General features: G+C 37.7%; 4 protein-coding genes, 1 non-coding gene and 1 pseudogene across 5 annotated transcripts; 5 read left to right on the top strand and 1 right to left on the bottom strand.

The window, feature by feature from the left end:
- Nucleotides 1-426: 426 nt before the first annotated feature.
- LOC109105743 (EMG1 N1-specific pseudouridine methyltransferase) lies at nucleotides 427-1,856 on the top strand. Its single transcript, XM_042740763.1, has 5 exons — nucleotides 427-646; nucleotides 729-830; nucleotides 1,109-1,250; nucleotides 1,347-1,555; nucleotides 1,657-1,856. The coding sequence occupies exons 1-5, from the start codon at nucleotides 497-499 to the stop codon at nucleotides 1,768-1,770; spliced, it is 717 nt and encodes a 238-aa protein (XP_042596697.1). The 5' UTR covers nucleotides 427-496; the 3' UTR covers nucleotides 1,771-1,856.
- A 486-nt stretch (nucleotides 1,857-2,342) lies between these two features.
- On the top strand, nucleotides 2,343-4,825 carry LOC122139962 (kell blood group glycoprotein-like). Its single transcript, XM_042740764.1, has 5 exons — nucleotides 2,343-2,752; nucleotides 3,017-3,084; nucleotides 3,169-3,329; nucleotides 4,303-4,392; nucleotides 4,467-4,825. Exons 1-5 carry the CDS (start codon nucleotides 2,715-2,717, stop codon nucleotides 4,629-4,631), a joined length of 522 nt encoding a protein of 173 aa, XP_042596698.1. The 5' UTR covers nucleotides 2,343-2,714; the 3' UTR covers nucleotides 4,632-4,825.
- An 877-nt stretch (nucleotides 4,826-5,702) lies between these two features.
- LOC109105747 lies at nucleotides 5,703-7,913 on the top strand (annotated as a pseudogene).
- Nucleotides 7,914-9,750: 1,837 nt separating this feature from the next.
- gtf3c6 (general transcription factor IIIC, polypeptide 6, alpha) lies at nucleotides 9,751-10,604 on the bottom strand. Its single transcript, XM_042740756.1, has 2 exons — nucleotides 10,017-10,604; nucleotides 9,751-9,983 (listed from the first exon to the last, which is right to left on the bottom strand). Exons 1-2 carry the CDS (start codon nucleotides 10,518-10,520, stop codon nucleotides 9,903-9,905), a joined length of 585 nt encoding a protein of 194 aa, XP_042596690.1. The 5' UTR covers nucleotides 10,521-10,604; the 3' UTR covers nucleotides 9,751-9,902.
- A 767-nt stretch (nucleotides 10,605-11,371) lies between these two features.
- Nucleotides 11,372-18,121, top strand: LOC109106398 (probable 28S rRNA (cytosine(4447)-C(5))-methyltransferase). The gene is made up of 16 exons (XM_042740754.1): nucleotides 11,372-11,529; nucleotides 12,006-12,156; nucleotides 12,290-12,315; nucleotides 12,444-12,502; nucleotides 12,582-12,808; nucleotides 13,138-13,354; nucleotides 13,455-13,654; nucleotides 13,935-14,024; nucleotides 14,843-14,930; nucleotides 15,039-15,179; nucleotides 15,359-15,498; nucleotides 15,641-15,730; nucleotides 15,860-15,982; nucleotides 16,838-16,935; nucleotides 17,068-17,204; nucleotides 17,283-18,121. Exons 2-16 carry the CDS (start codon nucleotides 12,028-12,030, stop codon nucleotides 17,735-17,737), a joined length of 2,220 nt encoding a protein of 739 aa, XP_042596688.1. The 5' UTR covers nucleotides 11,372-11,529; nucleotides 12,006-12,027; the 3' UTR covers nucleotides 17,738-18,121.
- Nucleotides 13,711-13,852, top strand: LOC122140118. Its single transcript, XR_006156827.1, has one exon. It is a non-coding gene; the product is annotated as a small nucleolar RNA SNORA29 (small nucleolar RNA).

Raw genomic sequence — 18,121 nt, 5'->3', positions numbered from 1 at the left:
TTTGGATGAAACATAAAAAAAGTATTTTTTGCATGTGTGCTTTTTGGTCTGTAGTCAGGGAATTTCATACATACAACATACAATTTAATGTTTAAATGCAGAACATGAATCAGTATAAAAATTCAATGATCACATACATGAAACAATATATCTTAATCTCAAAGGCAAAAAAAAAAGTAAATATTGACTCAAGAAAGTCCTAATAATTTACAAATGTCTTTCTCATGCTTTAATTATTTCAATTTCTGAGAGAAAATTGTCAAACCCATGTATCATTGATAAATTAAACTAGTTTTTATAATATAATTTAATGTAATTCAGAACCAAATTCTTCACTGTAAAAAATAACGGTTCAATTTACACCAGAGGGAAAAAAACATTATATACCGTGAATAAAGTATTTTGGATAAGACCCTATTGCCGTCATCAGCAAGCGCCATGCTGAACAAATGTGTTGTTGTGACGCACATTTGACGCGTCGTAGTTCTGTGTCAACATGGCTGCACACGCTGGAGACAAGCGTGGTCTGGAGCATTTAGATGACTATGACCCAAAACCGGCAAAACAGCAAAAAAGTTTGCACGAACAGATGACAGAAAAGCGTCTTGTTGTTGTTTTAGAAGGAGCGACGCTTGAAACCGTAAAGGTAAAAGACAACTAAGAGCGTTAGCAGTAATATTTCTCCTAACCGTATGTCTCAATTAAAATGTGCACGTATCTCTATGCAGGTTGGAAAGACATTTGAGTTGCTGAACTGTGATCAACATAAGAGTATGATCATAAAAAGTGGAAGAGACCCTGGGAAGATCCGCCCTGACATCACACATCAGGTAAAGCTCTTAACGTTACCAGTCAAATGAGTTACAATGGTTTTTAATAAAAGGGTGTAATACGATAAAAAGTTAAACATTTTTGCACATTATTTTTTTTTTTGAGATTTTTGTTAGGGTACACTATGGTTTTAGTTGAACATTTTAAAGTTTTAATAACTTATATATCACTGAGAATAAAAAGAAGAAAACAAGCCGTCTTGCAAAGTTATTCTGTCAACTAAAACCATGTGATTTTAGTTTTATTAGTCCCAATCTGTCCTCTGAATGTCCCACAGTGCCTGTTGATGTTACTGGACAGTCCTCTGAACAGAGCCGGCCTGCTTCAGGTGTACATTCACACAGAGAAGAATGCTTTGATCGAGATCAACCCACAGACGAGAATCCCTCGCACTTTTGCACGATTTTGTGGACTAATGGGTAAATTCACTCCATTTGAGCATTTACTGTAATCAAGTCAGTTTTGTAATGCAAAACATTTGTAAGTTTATCTCACTATTATTTGTCCTCCTGTAGTCCAGCTGCTGCACAAGCTGAGTGTGAGAGCAGCAGATGGTCCTCAGCGTTTGTTAAGGCTGATTAAAAATCCTGTGTCGGACCACCTGCCACCCGGATGCCCCCGATATTCGACATCATTCAAAGCAGGAGATGCTGTTTGTCCCCAAACTTTTGTCCCTAATGATGGACCTGCCGCTGTTGTCATTGGAGCATTTGCACATGGAACAGTGAGTGTGTTTACACTTCTCCTCGCGGCTGAATCAAGTATATTCTCCATGCATACATACTAATTTCATGAGCACTGATCTGTTCCTCCATCCTCTCGTAGGTGAATATCGACTACACAGAGAAGACCGTGTCCATCAGTAACTATCCTCTGTCTGCAGCTCTGACCTGTGCCAAGATGTGCTCAGCGTTTGAAGAGGTTTGGGGAGTGTTATGACAAAACCAAACTGTTATGAACTGTCAGGAACAGACCTTTGGACTGTGTTGTGTGTATGTATACAGTCCATTTCCTTGGAGCAAAAATTGTGTTATATGACGGCACAACAGAGGAGTATATTTCATGTATTTATAACACAATTTTAACTCACACTGATGCAAACTGTTATACCCTGTAAAGTGTGGGGTATTAAACTTCAGGTTAATTTTGTATAAGTTTATACATTTAATAATAAACCCAAATTTGCATATTTGAAACAACACTTTGGCTTTTTTCTCCTTACAGTAAACAATTACTATTAGGCAAAAAAAAGGGAAAATCAGACAAAAAGATAAAGGTACAGGACTGTACTTGTATTAAAAAAGTACTACAATCCCATGAAGCATTCTGAATGACAATCAAAAAAATCATAAAGGGTTAGTTCACCCAAAAATGCAAACTAGACCGTTTTTCTCACCCTCAAGGCATCCTAGGTATATATGACTTTCTTCTTTCAGACGAATCCATTCGGAGTTATATTAAAAATTGTCCTGGCTCTTTCAAGCTTTATAATGGCAGTGGGCGGGTGTTTTTGTTCAACAGTCCAAAAGTAGTCAAATAACGTGCAAACACCTATATTAAAACGCGCATCACACGGTAAGACACATATTTACAATGATATAAACACCTTTTTCTCACTTCTGCAAACTGTCGCAGGTGGAAGCCGTTCTGGCATGACGACATAGGATGTATGCATAGCATAAGCACCGGTGATTAGTGACGAACACAGAAGCATGACGGAGAATCAATAAGATCAATAACATACATTTAGAAAATAGATAGGGTGAATTTACATTTGATGCCAACTTTAAGTCATCATCCATTTAACATTTCTGTCTTCTCTCACCTCTAGTTTGTCTATCACTCCATCCATCTCCAGAAATGACATCATCATCCCTGTTGGAATGTTTGTGTCACCCTTCTTCAATTCCTCATATCCCAGGTATCAAGTGACATCATACAGCATAAAGCAGAATGTGTTCATTCAGTGGAAATACTATTACATTCCAAGATTTGCACCACTTTTAGTAAAATAGTGCTATTCTGTAGTTTGAATGGTAGTAAACCAAATCTGACCTTTTGACCTTGTTTTTATGCCTCATTTTTTGAATGCTTTTTTTCTACTTTTATGTGCTGAAGATGTAAGATGCTTAAATATGCATGCATAAAAAATGTTTATATAAAAATGTTTACATTAATATTATAGGGCACTGAATTATGGCACACTGGGATCTCTGATGGCTAAAGATCTTCTTCACCTTCTGCTCCCTGATAGTAAGTCAATATGAACGTCAGTCTGAATCTGCATGTGTGAGTGTTTGAGTCTTTTTAATCACCTTCTATGTTTTTCATCACTAGTCCACACACAGGCCAACAATCCAGAGTCAGAGAGCATGAGCATATGGTCTCATTATCTGAGTGTGACCAAGGATCCAGGACGGGTCGACACATTCTCTCTTTCCTGCTCTGAACAGCAGGAGATTTGGGTGCAGTACTCTGCTGTACAAGTGGCACTGGATGTAAGCTAACCTATTTTAGTACAAGGGCGTTCAATATTTTATGCCATGGACCCCCAAATATGATTATCCTCTGGAAATGTACCCACCCTTAGGCCATCTAAGATGTAGATGAGTTTGTTTTTTGTTTGTTGGAACATATTCGAAGAATATTTAGCATTGAATTACTGTCTCACCTCTGCAGTGAATGGGTGCCGTCAGAATGAGAGGTCAAACAGGTGATAAAAACATCACAAGTAATACACATGAGTCCAGTCCTCCAATTAACACTTTATTTTCCACTTCAAACCGGCTAAAATAATCAATAATAATGCTTCCTCCAGTAAAAAAAAAATTGTCTTGTCTAAAAAAAAGGAGACAAATGTGCACAGATCAAGCACCATTTATAAGCGAAACCAGTCCAAACAAGTTCTAAACAAATATGTTGGTGGATTTTGATGAGAAAGGACAACAGGGGATGGACTCTTTCACTGGAAAAATCAATTATCAGCTGTTTGTTGAGAGCGGTTTTTTTATCATTTCTTTTATTCTGACGGCACCCATTCACTGCAGAGGATCAGTTGGTGAGAAAGTGATGTAGTGCTGAATTACTCCAAATCTGTTCCAATGAAGAAACAAACTCATCTTGGATGGCCTGAGGGTCAATTTTCAGCAAATGTAAATTTTTGGGTGACCTATATTATGATGTTTTTTCCCCTACTCATTATAGTACAGTACTGTCAGATATGTTTATTTACTAATTTATTTATTCTTATTTTTATCTAATTTTTAATAATTATTTATTTTAACTTTAAAAAAAAAAACACAAATTTTCCCCTTTGAACTTTCAACAAACCCCCAAATATTCCCTTGCGGTCCCTGGACCACAGTTTAAAAACCTCTGCTATAATCTAAAACACTGCTCTTTTCATTGTTTGCGATGAACCAAACATTTTTCTTTCTTAACATTTTATGTTCGATATTTGTTTCTTTACAGGCTTATAAGAAGAGTTTCACAAGGCATCCAGAAGACTCATCTCTATCAGGCCTCTCTTACATGCACCTTTTCCTCTCCTCCTTTACTAAGGTACAGAGAACATGTCACTGAGAAATGCATAAGCACTCAAGCACGTGTGATAATGTTCAAATAATATGTTACAGGTAACGTGTGACATTGACTCGTACCGTGAGTTCATGCCCTTTGAACCTTCCTTCCTGGTGACAGTCCTGTGTTCAAACTCACACTTCTGCCCCAAACCACTGACCTGTGTGAATAAATCTCAGAGTTATCCTCGTGAGATGCATCAGAGTCGAACGCTGCACTGAATCTGAGAGGAACTCTTTTCCGCTGAGACCTGTTGGAGCTAGTTTATGACTATTGAACCATTGGAGCTGCTCGCTGTTTAGTAGAAAAAAGGAGAAGGTCATTCCAGAGATCATAAAACTTCTTATATTCACATAGGCTTAATACATTTAAGCTATATTATCACATTTGATAACTCATGTACAGTATGACGAACAGTTAAAAACTGCCTGCTTGGTGGATATGATCTCTCACAGCACTTTGAAAATTTACCATGTTTTTATTATAGTGTTAAATTTTGGAGGACATGTAGATTCATACAAAAATATATTTTTGGGAAAGGAGGAAATCTCAAGTTATTTTTTTATTTTATATTTTTTTTACAACTAGCCTAGTTTTTTACAAAGTTATACTGGTTTACATGTGGTTACTATAAATATCACAGTTAAACTGGTTACTAAACCAGATTTATGGTAAATTTTACCAAGGAAGGAGATCATTTTTTACAGAGTAAAAGTGTTGTAATTCATTAATTGTGCGCTTATTCTCTCTATTGTAAATACAGTTTGAGGTCTGAAGTCTGAATGTATCATAAATGCCACTCTTATATTTGAAATGTATTATATTTGGATGAAACATAAAAAAAGTATTTTTTTGCATGTGTGCTTTTTGGTCTGTAGTCAGGGAATTTCATACATACAACATACAATTTAATGTTTAAAATGCAGAACATGAATCAGTATAAAAATTCAATGATCACATACATGAAACAATATATCTTAATCTCAAAGCAGCAAAAAAAAAGTAAATATTGACTCAAGAAAGTCCTAATAATTTACAAATGTCTTTCTCATGCTTTAATTATTTCAATTTCTGAGAGAAAATTGTCAAACCCATGTATCATTGATAAATTAAACTAGTTTTTATAATATAATTTAATGTAATTCAGAACCAAATTCTTCACTGTAAAAAATAACGGTTCAATTTACACCAGAGGGAAAAAAAAAACATTATATACCGTGAATAAAGTATTTTGGATAAGACCCTATTGCCGTCATCAGCAAGCGCCATGCTGAACAAATGTTTGTTGTTGTGACGCACATTTGACGCGTCGTAGTTCTGTGTCAACATGGCTGCACACGCTGGAGACAAGCGTGGTCTGGAGCATTTAGATGACTATGACCCAAAACCGGCAAAACAGCAAAAAAGTTTGCACGAACAGATGACAGAAAAGCGTCTTGTTGTTGTTTTTAGAAGGAGCGACGCTTGAAACCGTAAAGGTAAAAGACAACTAAGAGCGTTAGCAGTAATATTTCTCCTAACCGTATGTCTCAATTAAAATGTGCACGTATCTCTATGCAGGTTGGAAAGACATTTGAGTTGCTGAACTGTGATCAACATAAGAGTATGATCATAAAAAGTGGAAGAGACCCTGGGAAGATTCGCCCTGATATCACACATCAGGTAAAGCTCTTAACGTTACCAGTCAAATGAGTTACAATGGTTTTTAATAAAAGGGTGTATTACGATAAAAAGTTATACATTTTTGCACTTTTTATGAGAGGTTATAGGTCAGGTACACTATGGTTTTAGTTGAAAAAAAATAAGTTTTAATAATTTATATATCACTGAGAATAAAAAGAAGAAAACAAGCCGTCTTGCAAAGTTATTCTGTCAACTAAAACCATGTGATTTTAGTTTTATTAGTCCCAATCTGTACTCTGAATGTCCCACAGTGCCTGTTGATGTTACTGGACAGTCCTCTGAACAGAGCCGGACTGCTTCAGGTGTACATTCACACAGAGAAGAATGCTTTGATCGAGATCAACCCACAGACGAGAATCCCTCGCACTTTTGCACGATTTTGTGGACTAATGGGTAAATTCACTCCATTTGAGCATTTACTGTAATCAAGTCAGTTTTGTAATGCAAAAACATTTGTAAGTTTATCTCACTACTATTTGTCCTCCTGTAGTCCAGCTGCTGCACAAGCTGAGTGTGAGAGCAGCAGATGGTCCTCAGCGTTTGTTAAGGCTGATTAAAAATCCAGTGTCGGACCACCTGCCACCTGGATGCCCCCGATATTCGACATCATTCAAAGCAGGAGATGCTGTTTGTCCCCGAACTTTTGTCCCTAAAGATGGACCTGCCGCTGTTGTCATTGGAGCATTTGCACATGGAACAGTGAGTGTGTTTACACTTCTCCTCGCGGCTGAATCAAGTATATTCTCCATGCATACATACTAATTTCATAAGCACTGATCTGTTCCTCGATCCTCTCGTAGGTGAATATCGACTACACAGAGAAGACCGTGTCCATCAGTAACTATCCTCTGTCTGCAGCTCTGACCTGTGCCAAGATGTGCTCAGCGTTTGAAGAGGTTTGGGGAGTGTTATGACAAAACCAAACTGTTATGAACTGTCAGGAACAGACCTTTGGACTGTGTTGTGTGTATGTATACAGTCCATTCCTTGGAGCAAAAATTGTGTTATATGACGGCACAACAGAGGAGTATATTTCATGTATTATAACACAATTTTAACTCACACTGATGCAAACTGTTATACCCTGTAAAGTGTGGGGTATTAAACTTCAGGTTAATTTTGTATAAGTTTATACATTTAATAATAAACCCAAATTTGCATATTTGAAACAACACTTTGGCTTTTTTCTCCTTACAGTAAACAATTACTATTAGGCAAAAAAAGGGAAAATCAGACAAAAAGATAAAGGTACAGGACTGTACTTGTATTAAAAAAATACTACAACCCCATGAAGCATTCTGAATGACAGTCAAAATAAAAATGGAGAAATATAAATTCAAAGTTCTTGTTATGAATAGCAACAGTGTTTAGGATAGATTAGCATAGCAAATTGTGGCTCTGATTGATATTTTGTGTGTGTGTGTTTGTGTGAAGTCATGGGCAGTGTAATTTTTCAACAGGAATTCTGCTGTTAAACTCAGTTCTTTAAAAATGAAATTGAAGTGATGTAAACTTATGGCTTCGGGAAAAGCATGTGCCACTGATTAACAACCCTGAGTTCACATCAGGCCTGTCTTTGAAGGTTTGTAAGTTATCATTAAAAATCAATTCCCTTATAGAGAATATGATTTTTATTTTTTTTTTACTTCCAGACCGGGACCAGACTTTTGCAAATTCTGAAATGTTATTTTGAAGTTCTCTTTTAAATGTCTCTTCACTTTTTTAAATGTTCTGGTTTATCACAGTTGTTTTATGGTTGTACTGTAGCTTTAATCTTGTATTCTCTATTCTCACTATAAATGAAGACAGCTTCAAAAAGAGTCTCTTCTCCTGTGTTTGGGCTCTGGACCCTTAAAGGAACACTCCACTATTATTTAAAATAGGCTTGTTTTTCAACTCCCATTGAGTCCATTCAGCTGATCTCCAGGTCTGGCGGTAGCACTTTTAGCTTAGCTTAGCATAGATCATTGAATCAGATTAGACTGTTAGCATCTTGCTCAAAAATGAACAAAGAGTTTCGATATTTTTTTTTATCTAAATCTTGACTCTTCTGTAGTTACATCGTGTACTTAAGCCAACAGAAAATTAAAAGTTGCGATTTTCTAGGCCCATATGGCTAGGAACTATACTCTCAATCTGGCGTAATAATCAAGGAACTTTGCTGCTGTACATGGGTGCAGCAGGCGCAATGATATTACGCAGCACCTGAAAATAGTCCCCAGTTTGTGTAGTCAGCAGCGGCAATCCGTCTGTCACTCAATTGACCACGCCCTTAATTATGCAAAACTTTAAGGCTTAATATAATTTAAACGGATGAGTTACAAAAAAAATTACACTACCCTCACAGTTGTCATGAAGGACAAAATTAGCTATATAGACTAAAATAATTTTTTGTTCCAAGCTGTAAAGGTTTTTTTTTTTGCTGTAAATTTGGGCATTTTAACACTTTTGGAGGCAGCCGCATTTTTTGGAGCCAGCCTCTAGCGGCCAGTCGATGAATTGCAGTTCTAGTCACTTCCTTATTGGCTTCACGAGTGAGAGCGGGAGGTTGCCGCTTGGTTGCAGCCGACAAATTTCAGGTGCTGTGTAATATCATTGCGCCTGCTGCCCCCATGTATGGCAGCAAAGTTCCTTGATTATTACGCCGGATTGAGAGTATAGTACCTAACCATATGGGCCTAGAAAATCTTAACTTTTCATTTTCCGCTGGTCTTAGTACGTGATGTAACTACAGAAGAGTCAAGTTTGAAATAGGAAAAATATCGAAACTCTGTTCATTTTTGAGCGAGATGCTAATGGTCTAATCAGATTCAGTGATCTATACTAAGTTAAGCTAAAAGTCTCAGGTCTCAGGCTCTATTGGCTCTTGCAGAGTTCATTTGAACAGTTCAGTTCCTGCTGCAGGTTTGGGCAAGTTGGGATGCATTTGTAATTTTTCAATTATTTGGGACATTTCCTGTCTAATATTTTTCAGAGATGCAATCAGGTAAGTTGGAAAAAAGGTGAGAACATTGCACGGACTGGAGGCATGCTCCACATGGAATTTCTTTCAAAAGATATTTGCTTTACATGCTCATTTGTAGTTACTTTAAGGTATTCTTTTATATATTTTTATTACCTTATATGTCCAAAACTGTATTTTTTCATTAAAAAAAAATATATTAACATCTTGTTGCAACATTTCACAAAAATCAAGATTGCATATATTTGGTAAAAATCCCCGTTATATAAGATTTAGTGCTATGCTGGCTATTTAAGACAATATTGGCTGATTAGATTAGTAGCCCCTCACTGCAGAACACAAGATCCAGGGGGGCGTGGTTGGATCCAAGGGGTGGAGATGGGTGGGTTTAGGGATCAGGGGGTAGAGACAGGTAGGCTTAGGTATATGTAAGGTGGGAGGATTTGGATCTGGATCCAACCACATGCCCTGGATCTTGTGTTCTGCAGTGAGGACCATCTCGATTAGATGGCAATGCGGGTAGCTAAATGTGTGCCCTCTCTCTTCACCTTTCCCACATCTCAGACCTCAAATAAATAATATAGACATAGTTTTTGAAGTAAGAGTGAGATGGTGATTTGTGAGAGAAGTGTTGACTTGAGTTTAAACTGAATTATTCAGTAGCGAACCACTGAATTGGAATAACTTAACATAACTAGATAGATAAATAGATGCTTTAATAAAAAATAAGCAAATGAGACACATACACTGAACAACTTTTATGTATTAAAATACAAAACCACTTTCATTAACTAGAAAGCTTATATTTACATGATGTAGTATGTACATTATCAGAAATCAAACAGTCTTAAGAGCCCTCGTCCGCTTCCTGTATATTGAGCTGAGAGCAGCTGCTGGCGGTCATCGTCTCCAAAAGCGTGGCTCCCGCCTCAGTCTCCGTCTCCAAAAGCGTGGCTCCCGCCTCAGTCTCCGTCTCCTCCGTGTCACCCGCTGATTCGTCGCTCATTTCTGGATCCTCGCAATCCTTAGATCCGTCTAGCACAGAGGTGCGATCCAGGTAGTGACACACTGCGCTCTTCCTGCCGAACGATTCTTCCTCGTGGAGAGCCAGCACCTCTATTCGGTTAGAGACGGGCTCGTCCTCCTTCCTCTCCGACAGGAAGGTCCGCTGAAGCATTAGTTTCTTCATCGTGTGACATTTGTATTTAAGAGCCGAACTAGAACCTGCGCCGTCCTCTTCAAATATCACACAGGTTCCGATGGCATCCTCGTACTCCCCTGCGAACAGATAGCGGCCCACCTGCATCATGGGCTGCTCGCTGTCGATGTCCACGATCTTACACGCGCCCTGCCGACTGGAGATCAAGTCCGAGCTTATCATCCCAGACAGCTCCGCCACAACCAGCTGCTCCTCTTCCTCCCATTCGTCCTCCATCGCTGCATCTGAGGAAGCGCTTGCACTCATTTAACTCTTTGAAATGTCATGCAACTCATGAGCTGCAGCCCTCCGACAACTTCCAGAAGCGAATTGCTTTCGTAGAATGTGCGCGACGGAAGTAGCGATCGGAGGTCCGATTCATTTGTCGTAATCGGTTCTTTTGAACAGTTCGGTGTAAAGAACCATTACAACATGATTCAGTAGTATTTTTATTTCTGTGTATATATCTTTTTTGTTTTGATTTATTAGTATATTTTTTTTTCCACGTGTTTTCATGTGTTTCTTAACCGTAATTGCACATTTAAATAAATACTCCTCTGACCAAGATGAACAGTATTTTTACTTAATTTATTTATACTTTGATCAAATTTCACATTCATAAGTGTAAATTCACTAATAAGAAACCCAATGTTATGGTTTTGTTGACTGAAGTATATATTGACAGTATCAGAGAAAGCTTGTGAACTTTATAATATAAAGTTAGGGCTGTTTATCTGGTTTTGTATGCATGTGTATATATGTGTATATTTTGTGTCTTTGTTTTGAACTTTTATACCTCCCCCTGGAAACTCCTATTTGTTGTAATTTATTATTCTATCCTTTTTATTTTTATTTTCTTCTTTTTGATGTTATTTCTTAATAAAACATTGTATATCACTGTTCTTAAAAAAAAAAAAAAAAAAAAACTTTAAAATAAACAAACAGTATCCGTTTCGTACGTGTGTGTTGCTCGGTTATTAAAGTAACCCTTCGCATATTAATTAAAACCTCGGTTCACCTATTAAAAAAAAAAAGAAAGAAAGAAAGAAAATAAAAAAATCAATGGATTAGGAAAAGATCCGACTCCAAAGAATGAATCGTTCATCAATCGGGCGTCGATAGCAACTTCCGGAAAAGCAACGTGTGCTGAAGTCACATGTGCGCTAGTTCACAGCAGCACGAGAGACACATGTACTCAGGCAACTTTCGTAAATTAGAGCTAAAAATTGTCCTAGAAAAGATCTGTATAAGCGCAAGAACGTGTTTTTGTTAAACAGTGAGTATCTGCTGGTTTTTTTGTGTCTTTATCGGTTCACTGTAAGCTAAATTAGTCTCGTAGTTTGCAGCGTGCTAACGTTAGTTAATGCTGCGCAAAATACATCTTAATGTTTATTTTCTAAACATGGTATTGAGTTTACTGCAAAAATATAAACATAACGGGTTTGTATTTTAGTGGCCTTATGAATTTATTAGCATTACCTGTGTAAAACTGAGGAATCAGCTCCACGCTCCGATCTGACAATCAACAAATAACTTATGCGAGTTTGTCACGATTACAAGCTAGGCATGTGTTTTACTACAAGCAACGCTTCGAACTGTATAGATGAGTGTTTACATGAGTACATGAAAGCCACATGGGACATGCTCTGGCAATCTACACACTGTCTAGGTTTCTGTTTCTGGCCTTGTGATTATGATGTTTTTTATTCTGGTCAAATATCAACTTATTGTTTGCTTGTATTGTTACCGTAGAGTAACTTTGTAGGTGTCAGTCATGGGCAGAAAGTTGGACCCCACCATCAAGGTGAAAAGAGGGCCTGGACGTAAGGCCAGGAAACAGAAGGGAGCAGAAACTGAGCTGACCAAGTTTTTGGTTGAAGGTAAAACAGTCGTGGGCAGAAAGTTAGTTAACAGAATTATTTTTTGATTGAAGTTAATACATTTTTTGTTTGAGTTATTTGGTTATTGGGCTACATTTTGTTGTTTATGTATTCATTATCTGAGCGATTTTGTTTTTGGGGTGGGTTTGATTGTTTAAACTTTCAAGCAGAGCGAGAAAACGGTACGTTTCTTTTAAATGACTACATATGAATAACTACATGTAGTTATTTCTTTTGTCATATTTTTGTATCTATGTGGTTATTACTTGTGAATTGTATTTATTTTTTTCCCCCAAATTAATTTCAACAGAGCTGTAAAAAGAGCTCAAGTAACTAAAGAACCCAAACAAGAGGAAAAGCCTAAGAAAGGTATTTACAAATGAAATTATAATGGAATTACAATGTTTGTGCACCCATGAATCTGTAAATTATTTATTTTCTATTGCAGGATTCTCAGATGAGAATAATAAATGGCTAAAACCAGCACAGAGGAAGCGAAAGATTGAACAATCTGAAGAAGCTGAGGACAGTGACAGCCAGTGGGAAGATGATGATGATGATAATGAAGAGGGCTTTATTAATAAGCAAATGGAGGAAGAGGATGATGACGATGAAGATATGGTTGATGACTATGGTGCTGATGAAGGGGATGATCAAGACAGCGATGGAGAAGAGGTATGATTTCTGCCAATGAAAAACGTGTATAGAGAGTGAGTATATATATATATATATATATATATATATATATATATATATATATATAAAATTTGTATTTTTTTTTTCTCTTTTCTCCTGATGTCGTGCCTCTTAAGTTTGGAGCATAAAATACTGTATTTAACAATGCAGTGTGCTTGACTTTGCACTTACATGTTAGATGAACCGGAAATAATGTCAAAATACATTTAGGAACTTTACAAAATAAATATGCGACAAAGTGAGGTTATTAGCTTAGTATTAGAAGTGTAGCCATTTCCTTATTGTTATCTTATTACTTGCACTGTCAGCTTCTGCCAATTGAGAAAGCTGCAAGAAAACAGAAAAAACAAACCAGCGTGAAACCAGAGAGTGATGATGATGATGATGAGGAGGAGGAGGAGGAAGATGATGATGAGGAAAAGGAAGATTTAAAGGAAGATGAGGATGAAGAGGATACTGTACAGGCAAATTTTGATGAAACTGAACAATTCAAACTCCCAGGTGCAGCAGATAGAGCGAAGGAGGGTGAGTAACTTTTAGTATGTCAGCAAACTAGAGAAATTCACTGCCTCAGAATTGTATGATTCTAGAAGTGTGTTCTAACCCTCCATCTCAATATGTGTAGGTCTTTTACAGATGGACCTACAGACCATCCATCAGAGGATCAGAGATAATGTGGATGTGCTGTCTCACTTCACTGAGAAGAGAGAAGAGGGCAAGGAGCGATCGGAGTATCTCTCTCTGCTGCGCTCTGACCTCTGCACCTACTACAGCTACAACGAGTTCCTCATCAGCAAACTCATGGACCTCTTCCCGCTCTCTGAGGTGCGTGTTTGTATCTGCTTATGAGGAGTAACTTGGCATGACGGGTTTTGTAGATACTTCCTGTTTTAGTACCACCCATCTGCTTCCTCACAAGGTGTGTGGCTATGCTAACAGGATAGAGGAAGTGTCTGTCAAGATCTGAAGGGGTGGATGGCCACACCTCCTCCACCTCTATATGAATTGGCAGTACATCTATTTGTGAGATTAAGTTTTTTTGATAAACTTTGGAAGTTGTTTTCTTATGTGTTGTTTGACGTACATATACAATGTTCAATTTCAGCTGATTGATTTTCTTGAGGCCAATGAAATTCAGAGGCCGGTCACCATCAGAACCAACACCCTGAAAACCAGGAGGAGAGACTTGGCTCAGGTCTGAAAAGATGTCTTTTCCATTTAAATGTTGTGATGTTTTGTATTAGAGTCCCATTTGCACCTGCTTTGTGATTGGACGGTGCAAAATATTGGTTCCAAAACATGATCCAATTACTCAAACCTCATCAGAGTTAGTTTAAAAAAATGCATGTGCCCACAGTGTATTTGTAGAATAGATGCTAACATATCTCGATATATCCGTACAATGTCAAAAGGTCAGCTATCTGTTAGTCATTCAAAATACTGCTGGTCATGTGTGGCTTTTAAAGGAAATAATCACCTAATTGAAAAAATTGTGGACATGCAGACATGCACGAGACTTCTCATGTGAGGCATGCAGATCCGAAGTTCAGATAATATTGATTAACAGTAGACACAGACACATTAGGGAATTATTTCAGACAAAGATGTATATCTGAGTATAATGTAATATGTATGTATGCGAGTGAATGCAAGCTTGCAGTCAGTTGTGGAGGGACACAGTTTAAGTGGACTAAATAACTAGAGAAGTCCACTAAAGCTCACTCTCGGGGGGAAAAAGGGTACAAAAGCTGTCACTGAGGCAGTACCTTTTCAAAAAAGCTACACTTTTGTACCTTTTAGCTGCTAATATGTACACTTGAGGTACAAAGATGTAAGTTTGGAAACGAAAATACTGTAAACACATGAGACAGATCTGAGGCCTGTTTTGACCCTATTTTAATACCAGGTGTCTCGCCTGATCACTGGGAACATCCCAAATCTACAATTAAAAAATACAAATGTAATTCTGGTTCACAGACATCTTGTAATCTAATGGCGTGTTCTTTAACACAGGCTCTGATTAACAGAGGAGTGAACCTGGATCCATTGGGGAAATGGTCTAAAGTGGGCCTGGTTATATATGACTCTTCTGTTCCCATAGGTTAGTTCCAGTGTCATAACAAAACAAACATTTCTTTTTTTTTTTTTCATTCTTCATCTTTGACGACTGAAAGAATTCATGTTATTTGTATTTCTCTCTTTTAAACAGGAGCAACTCCTGAATATTTGTCAGGCCAGTACATGTTGCAAGGTGCATCATCGTTTCTGCCTGTAATGGCGCTTTCGCCCCAGGAGGGGGAGTCGGTGCTAGACATGAGCGCCGCTCCAGGAGGCAAGACCACATATATGGGTGAGCATATGCTTCTCTGTGACAGTCACACCAACTGCTGTGTTATTGTACAGTGGCTAGTCTCAGTTGTTTATTGGCTCAGTCCACACCAAAGTATTAAAGTCAGACATTGCTACAATGTTATATTAAAATGTTTGAGAGTGTATGAAGCCAAAATGTGTATAATTTGTGTGATGCAGCTCAGCTCATGAGGAACACCGGCATGATTGTGGCTAATGACGCAAATGCAGACAGACTGAAGAGCGTGGTGGGAAACATCCATCGTCTCGGTGTCACTAACGCTGTCATCTGCAACTATGACGGCAGACAGTTCCCCAAGGTTCTGTCCTGGTCTCTTTCTTTTTGGCTTTGTTAACCATGTTGTTTCATCTAATGTTATTGTTTTTGGTACATATCCAGGTTTTTTATACATTTCTATACAATCATGTGTGTCTAATCGAATGTTTCATTTTGAATGGTAGGTGATGGGAGGTTTCGATAGAGTGCTTTTAGATGCTCCTTGCTCAGGTACAGGAGTTATCTCTAAAGATCCAGGAGTAAAAACCAGCAAGGTAAAATTATTTTCTCTTTGTGGCATTTGATACTAAAGCTTTTAAAGACCAGCCTTTATTCTGAAGACTTTCTTTGTTACTTTTATGTACATTCTCCATTGAAACGTAAGCTCTCTCTCTGTCTCTCAGGATGAAGCTGATATTCTTCGCTCGGCTCACCTGCAGAAGGAGCTCATCCTGTCTGCTATCGACTCTGTCAATGCTGATTCTCCAACTGGCGGATACCTTGTTTACTGCACATGCTCTATTATGGTTAGTTGCACACACTAGCTATGTTTCCATCTCCCTATTTTTATGCGCATTTTGAAGTATCACATCAGAATCAAGTGATGGCAATGCCAAATAAATAAAATCCATTAATTCACAAAAAAGTTTTTATGCTCGCTTGAGGTGGTTTTTGATAAAAAAAATCCACTGCTTTTGTGTAAAACAGCATTATTTGATGATTAGAAAGTTCAAAAGAACAGCATTTATTTGAAATAGAAATATTTTGAACATTATAGATGTGTTGTAAAAATATTTCTTTATTTCAAAGAAAAATCATACTGACTTCAAACATTTGAACAGTAGTGTACATCCATGTTACTTTTCAAGGTTCTCCAGAATGTTAATATCTTGCATTTTATGCACATATTTGTGTCTCAGGAGACTCTGAACCATTTAGGCTTGACGGGAACAAATGACCAATTCCTTAGAGGTCCACGATCATAATACTTGAGATATCATACCCTGAACAGGGCTTCTCGCATGAGAATGTTTCTGGCCTGGAAATAATGAATCCTTCAGGGGCCTGAAAGTGTTGGAAGTGTTCAAATAAATATTTTACAGACCTTAGCTTTAGGTCACCAACAACAAATACACAACCTATGAATTAAGTCTGAGTTGGTGCAGCAAAAACCTTTTCTAATTCTGTCTGATTTGACGTGGATTGACCCAGATATTGCATTTTAAACCAGTGCTGCAACATTGAGAGTAGAAGTGGAAGAGATGGATGGAGAATAATTGTATGCATCTTTATCTGAAAACCCACCAAAGTGTCTAGATGATTGCATCTGGTATCCTCTAAAACATGCTCATTTTTTTAACTGATTTGATTTGTCTTCATAGGTAGAGGAGAATGAGTGGGTGGTAGACTACGCTTTGAAGAAGAGAAATGTAAAGCTGGTCCCCACTGGACTGGACTTTGGCAACGAGGGATTCATCAGGTAATGAGACCTTATTTGAGATCCATCTACAGCAGTGAAGCTGTGCTGCTAGAAACTGAGTTCCTAATGTGAATTTGCCAAAGAAAGTGTAAGAAATTATGAAGTGCACTTTATATGATCTCCTCTCCACAGATTCAAAGAAAGACGTTTCCATCCCTCTCTCAAACTCTCTCGCCGGTTCTACCCTCACTCCCAAAACATGGATGGATTTTTTGTGGCCAAGCTAAAGAAGCTGTCTAACACCATCCCCACTGCCCCAAAAGAAACAGGTGTGTAATCATTTCCCATTTGTTTCCACATCTCGTTTATGTTCTGATCTGATATTAGTTCTATTAACTATTCTTCAGAAGATGAAGTAGAATCTACAAAAACGGAGACCGCAGCCTCATCCGAGCAGATCCAGAAACCAGAATCTAAGCAACGGAAGCCCTCTTCAACTCCAGAGAAAAGCAACATGGGCAAGAAGCAGAAATTAAAACAGAAGAAGTCTGAGCCGCCCATCATCAGGAAGAAAGCCGGAGTGAAATCTGAGAATAAAAAATCTGATGGTCCCAAAAAGGCCAAAATTCCTAAGTTGGATGGTGAAGCATCCAAAAAGAGCAAGAAACCTGACATAAAGCAGAAGGTAAAGGAACTGAACGGAGATTCAACAAAAGAGGAGAAGAAAGAGAAAAGCCAGTTGGAGAAGAAGAAAAACAAAATGGAAAGGAAGAAACTGTTGAAGAAGAATATAAACAGAATGGGGAAAAACAAGTTCAGGAAGTTAAAAAATGTGCTTGGACAGCAAGAAAGTGGACAGTGAAATTCAGTCTCGTGCCGCAGTGAATTGACATGGGCCTGTGTGCTCAGGACTGGGATCTGTCATTGGTTTGACACGAGACAGGAAGTTAAATCAATCCGAGCATGCTGTTAGGGACTCAAAGATTATCTCTTAGGAATGTACACAATGATTTTGTGTATCTATCTTGCTTCCCAAGACTCTTGTCCACCTTATTGTTATCGCTTTACTGTGAGGATTACCTCAGCCTTGTGGTATAAATCTTATAAATGTATATTTCCTTGTCCGTTTTTATGGATTTTGTTTTGAAAAAGAAACATTTAACTGAAATACTGCGAAGGAGTGAGTATGTGGTCTGTTTTTTCTTTCACCTATTAAAAAGAAAGTTTGAAAAAAAAAAAAAAAAAA

Source organism: Cyprinus carpio, chromosome B16, assembly GCF_018340385.1.
Source record: "Cyprinus carpio isolate SPL01 chromosome B16, ASM1834038v1, whole genome shotgun sequence".
Classification (NCBI taxonomy): domain Eukaryota; kingdom Metazoa; phylum Chordata; class Actinopteri; order Cypriniformes; family Cyprinidae; genus Cyprinus; species Cyprinus carpio.
Note: the sequence above shows the minus strand (reverse complement) of the source record. Positions and strands in the feature narration are given on the sequence as shown.

Excerpts from the sequence above, each read along its gene's own strand:
- LOC109105743 (XM_042740763.1), top strand. The coding sequence starts at position 497 with ATGGCTGCACACGCTGGAGACAAGCGTGGTCTGGAGCATTTAGATGAC. Across the intron at positions 831-1,108 it reads GCCCTGACATCACACATCAG|TGCCTGTTGATGTTACTGGA; the intron begins GTAAAGCTCTTA and ends AATGTCCCACAG. Across the intron at positions 1,251-1,346 it reads ACGATTTTGTGGACTAATGG|TCCAGCTGCTGCACAAGCTG; the intron begins GTAAATTCACTC and ends GTCCTCCTGTAG.
- LOC122139962 (XM_042740764.1), top strand. The coding sequence starts at position 2,715 with ATGTTTGTGTCACCCTTCTTCAATTCCTCATATCCCAG. Across the intron at positions 2,753-3,016 it reads TTCAATTCCTCATATCCCAG|GGCACTGAATTATGGCACAC; the intron begins GTATCAAGTGAC and ends TTAATATTATAG. Across the intron at positions 3,330-4,302 it reads CTGTACAAGTGGCACTGGAT|GCTTATAAGAAGAGTTTCAC; the intron begins GTAAGCTAACCT and ends GTTTCTTTACAG.
- gtf3c6 (XM_042740756.1), bottom strand. The coding sequence starts at position 10,520 with ATGAGTGCAAGCGCTTCCTCAGATGCAGCGATGGAGGACGAATGGGAG. Across the intron at positions 9,984-10,016 it reads CGGAGGAGACGGAGACTGAG|GCGGGAGCCACGCTTTTGGA; the intron begins GCGGGAGCCACG and ends ACGGAGACTGAG.
- LOC109106398 (XM_042740754.1), top strand. The coding sequence starts at position 12,028 with ATGGGCAGAAAGTTGGACCCCACCATCAAGGTGAAAAGAGGGCCTGGA. Across the intron at positions 12,157-12,289 it reads AAACAGTCGTGGGCAGAAAG|AAACTTTCAAGCAGAGCGAG; the intron begins TTAGTTAACAGA and ends GTTTGATTGTTT. Across the intron at positions 16,936-17,067 it reads GGCAACGAGGGATTCATCAG|ATTCAAAGAAAGACGTTTCC; the intron begins GTAATGAGACCT and ends TCCTCTCCACAG.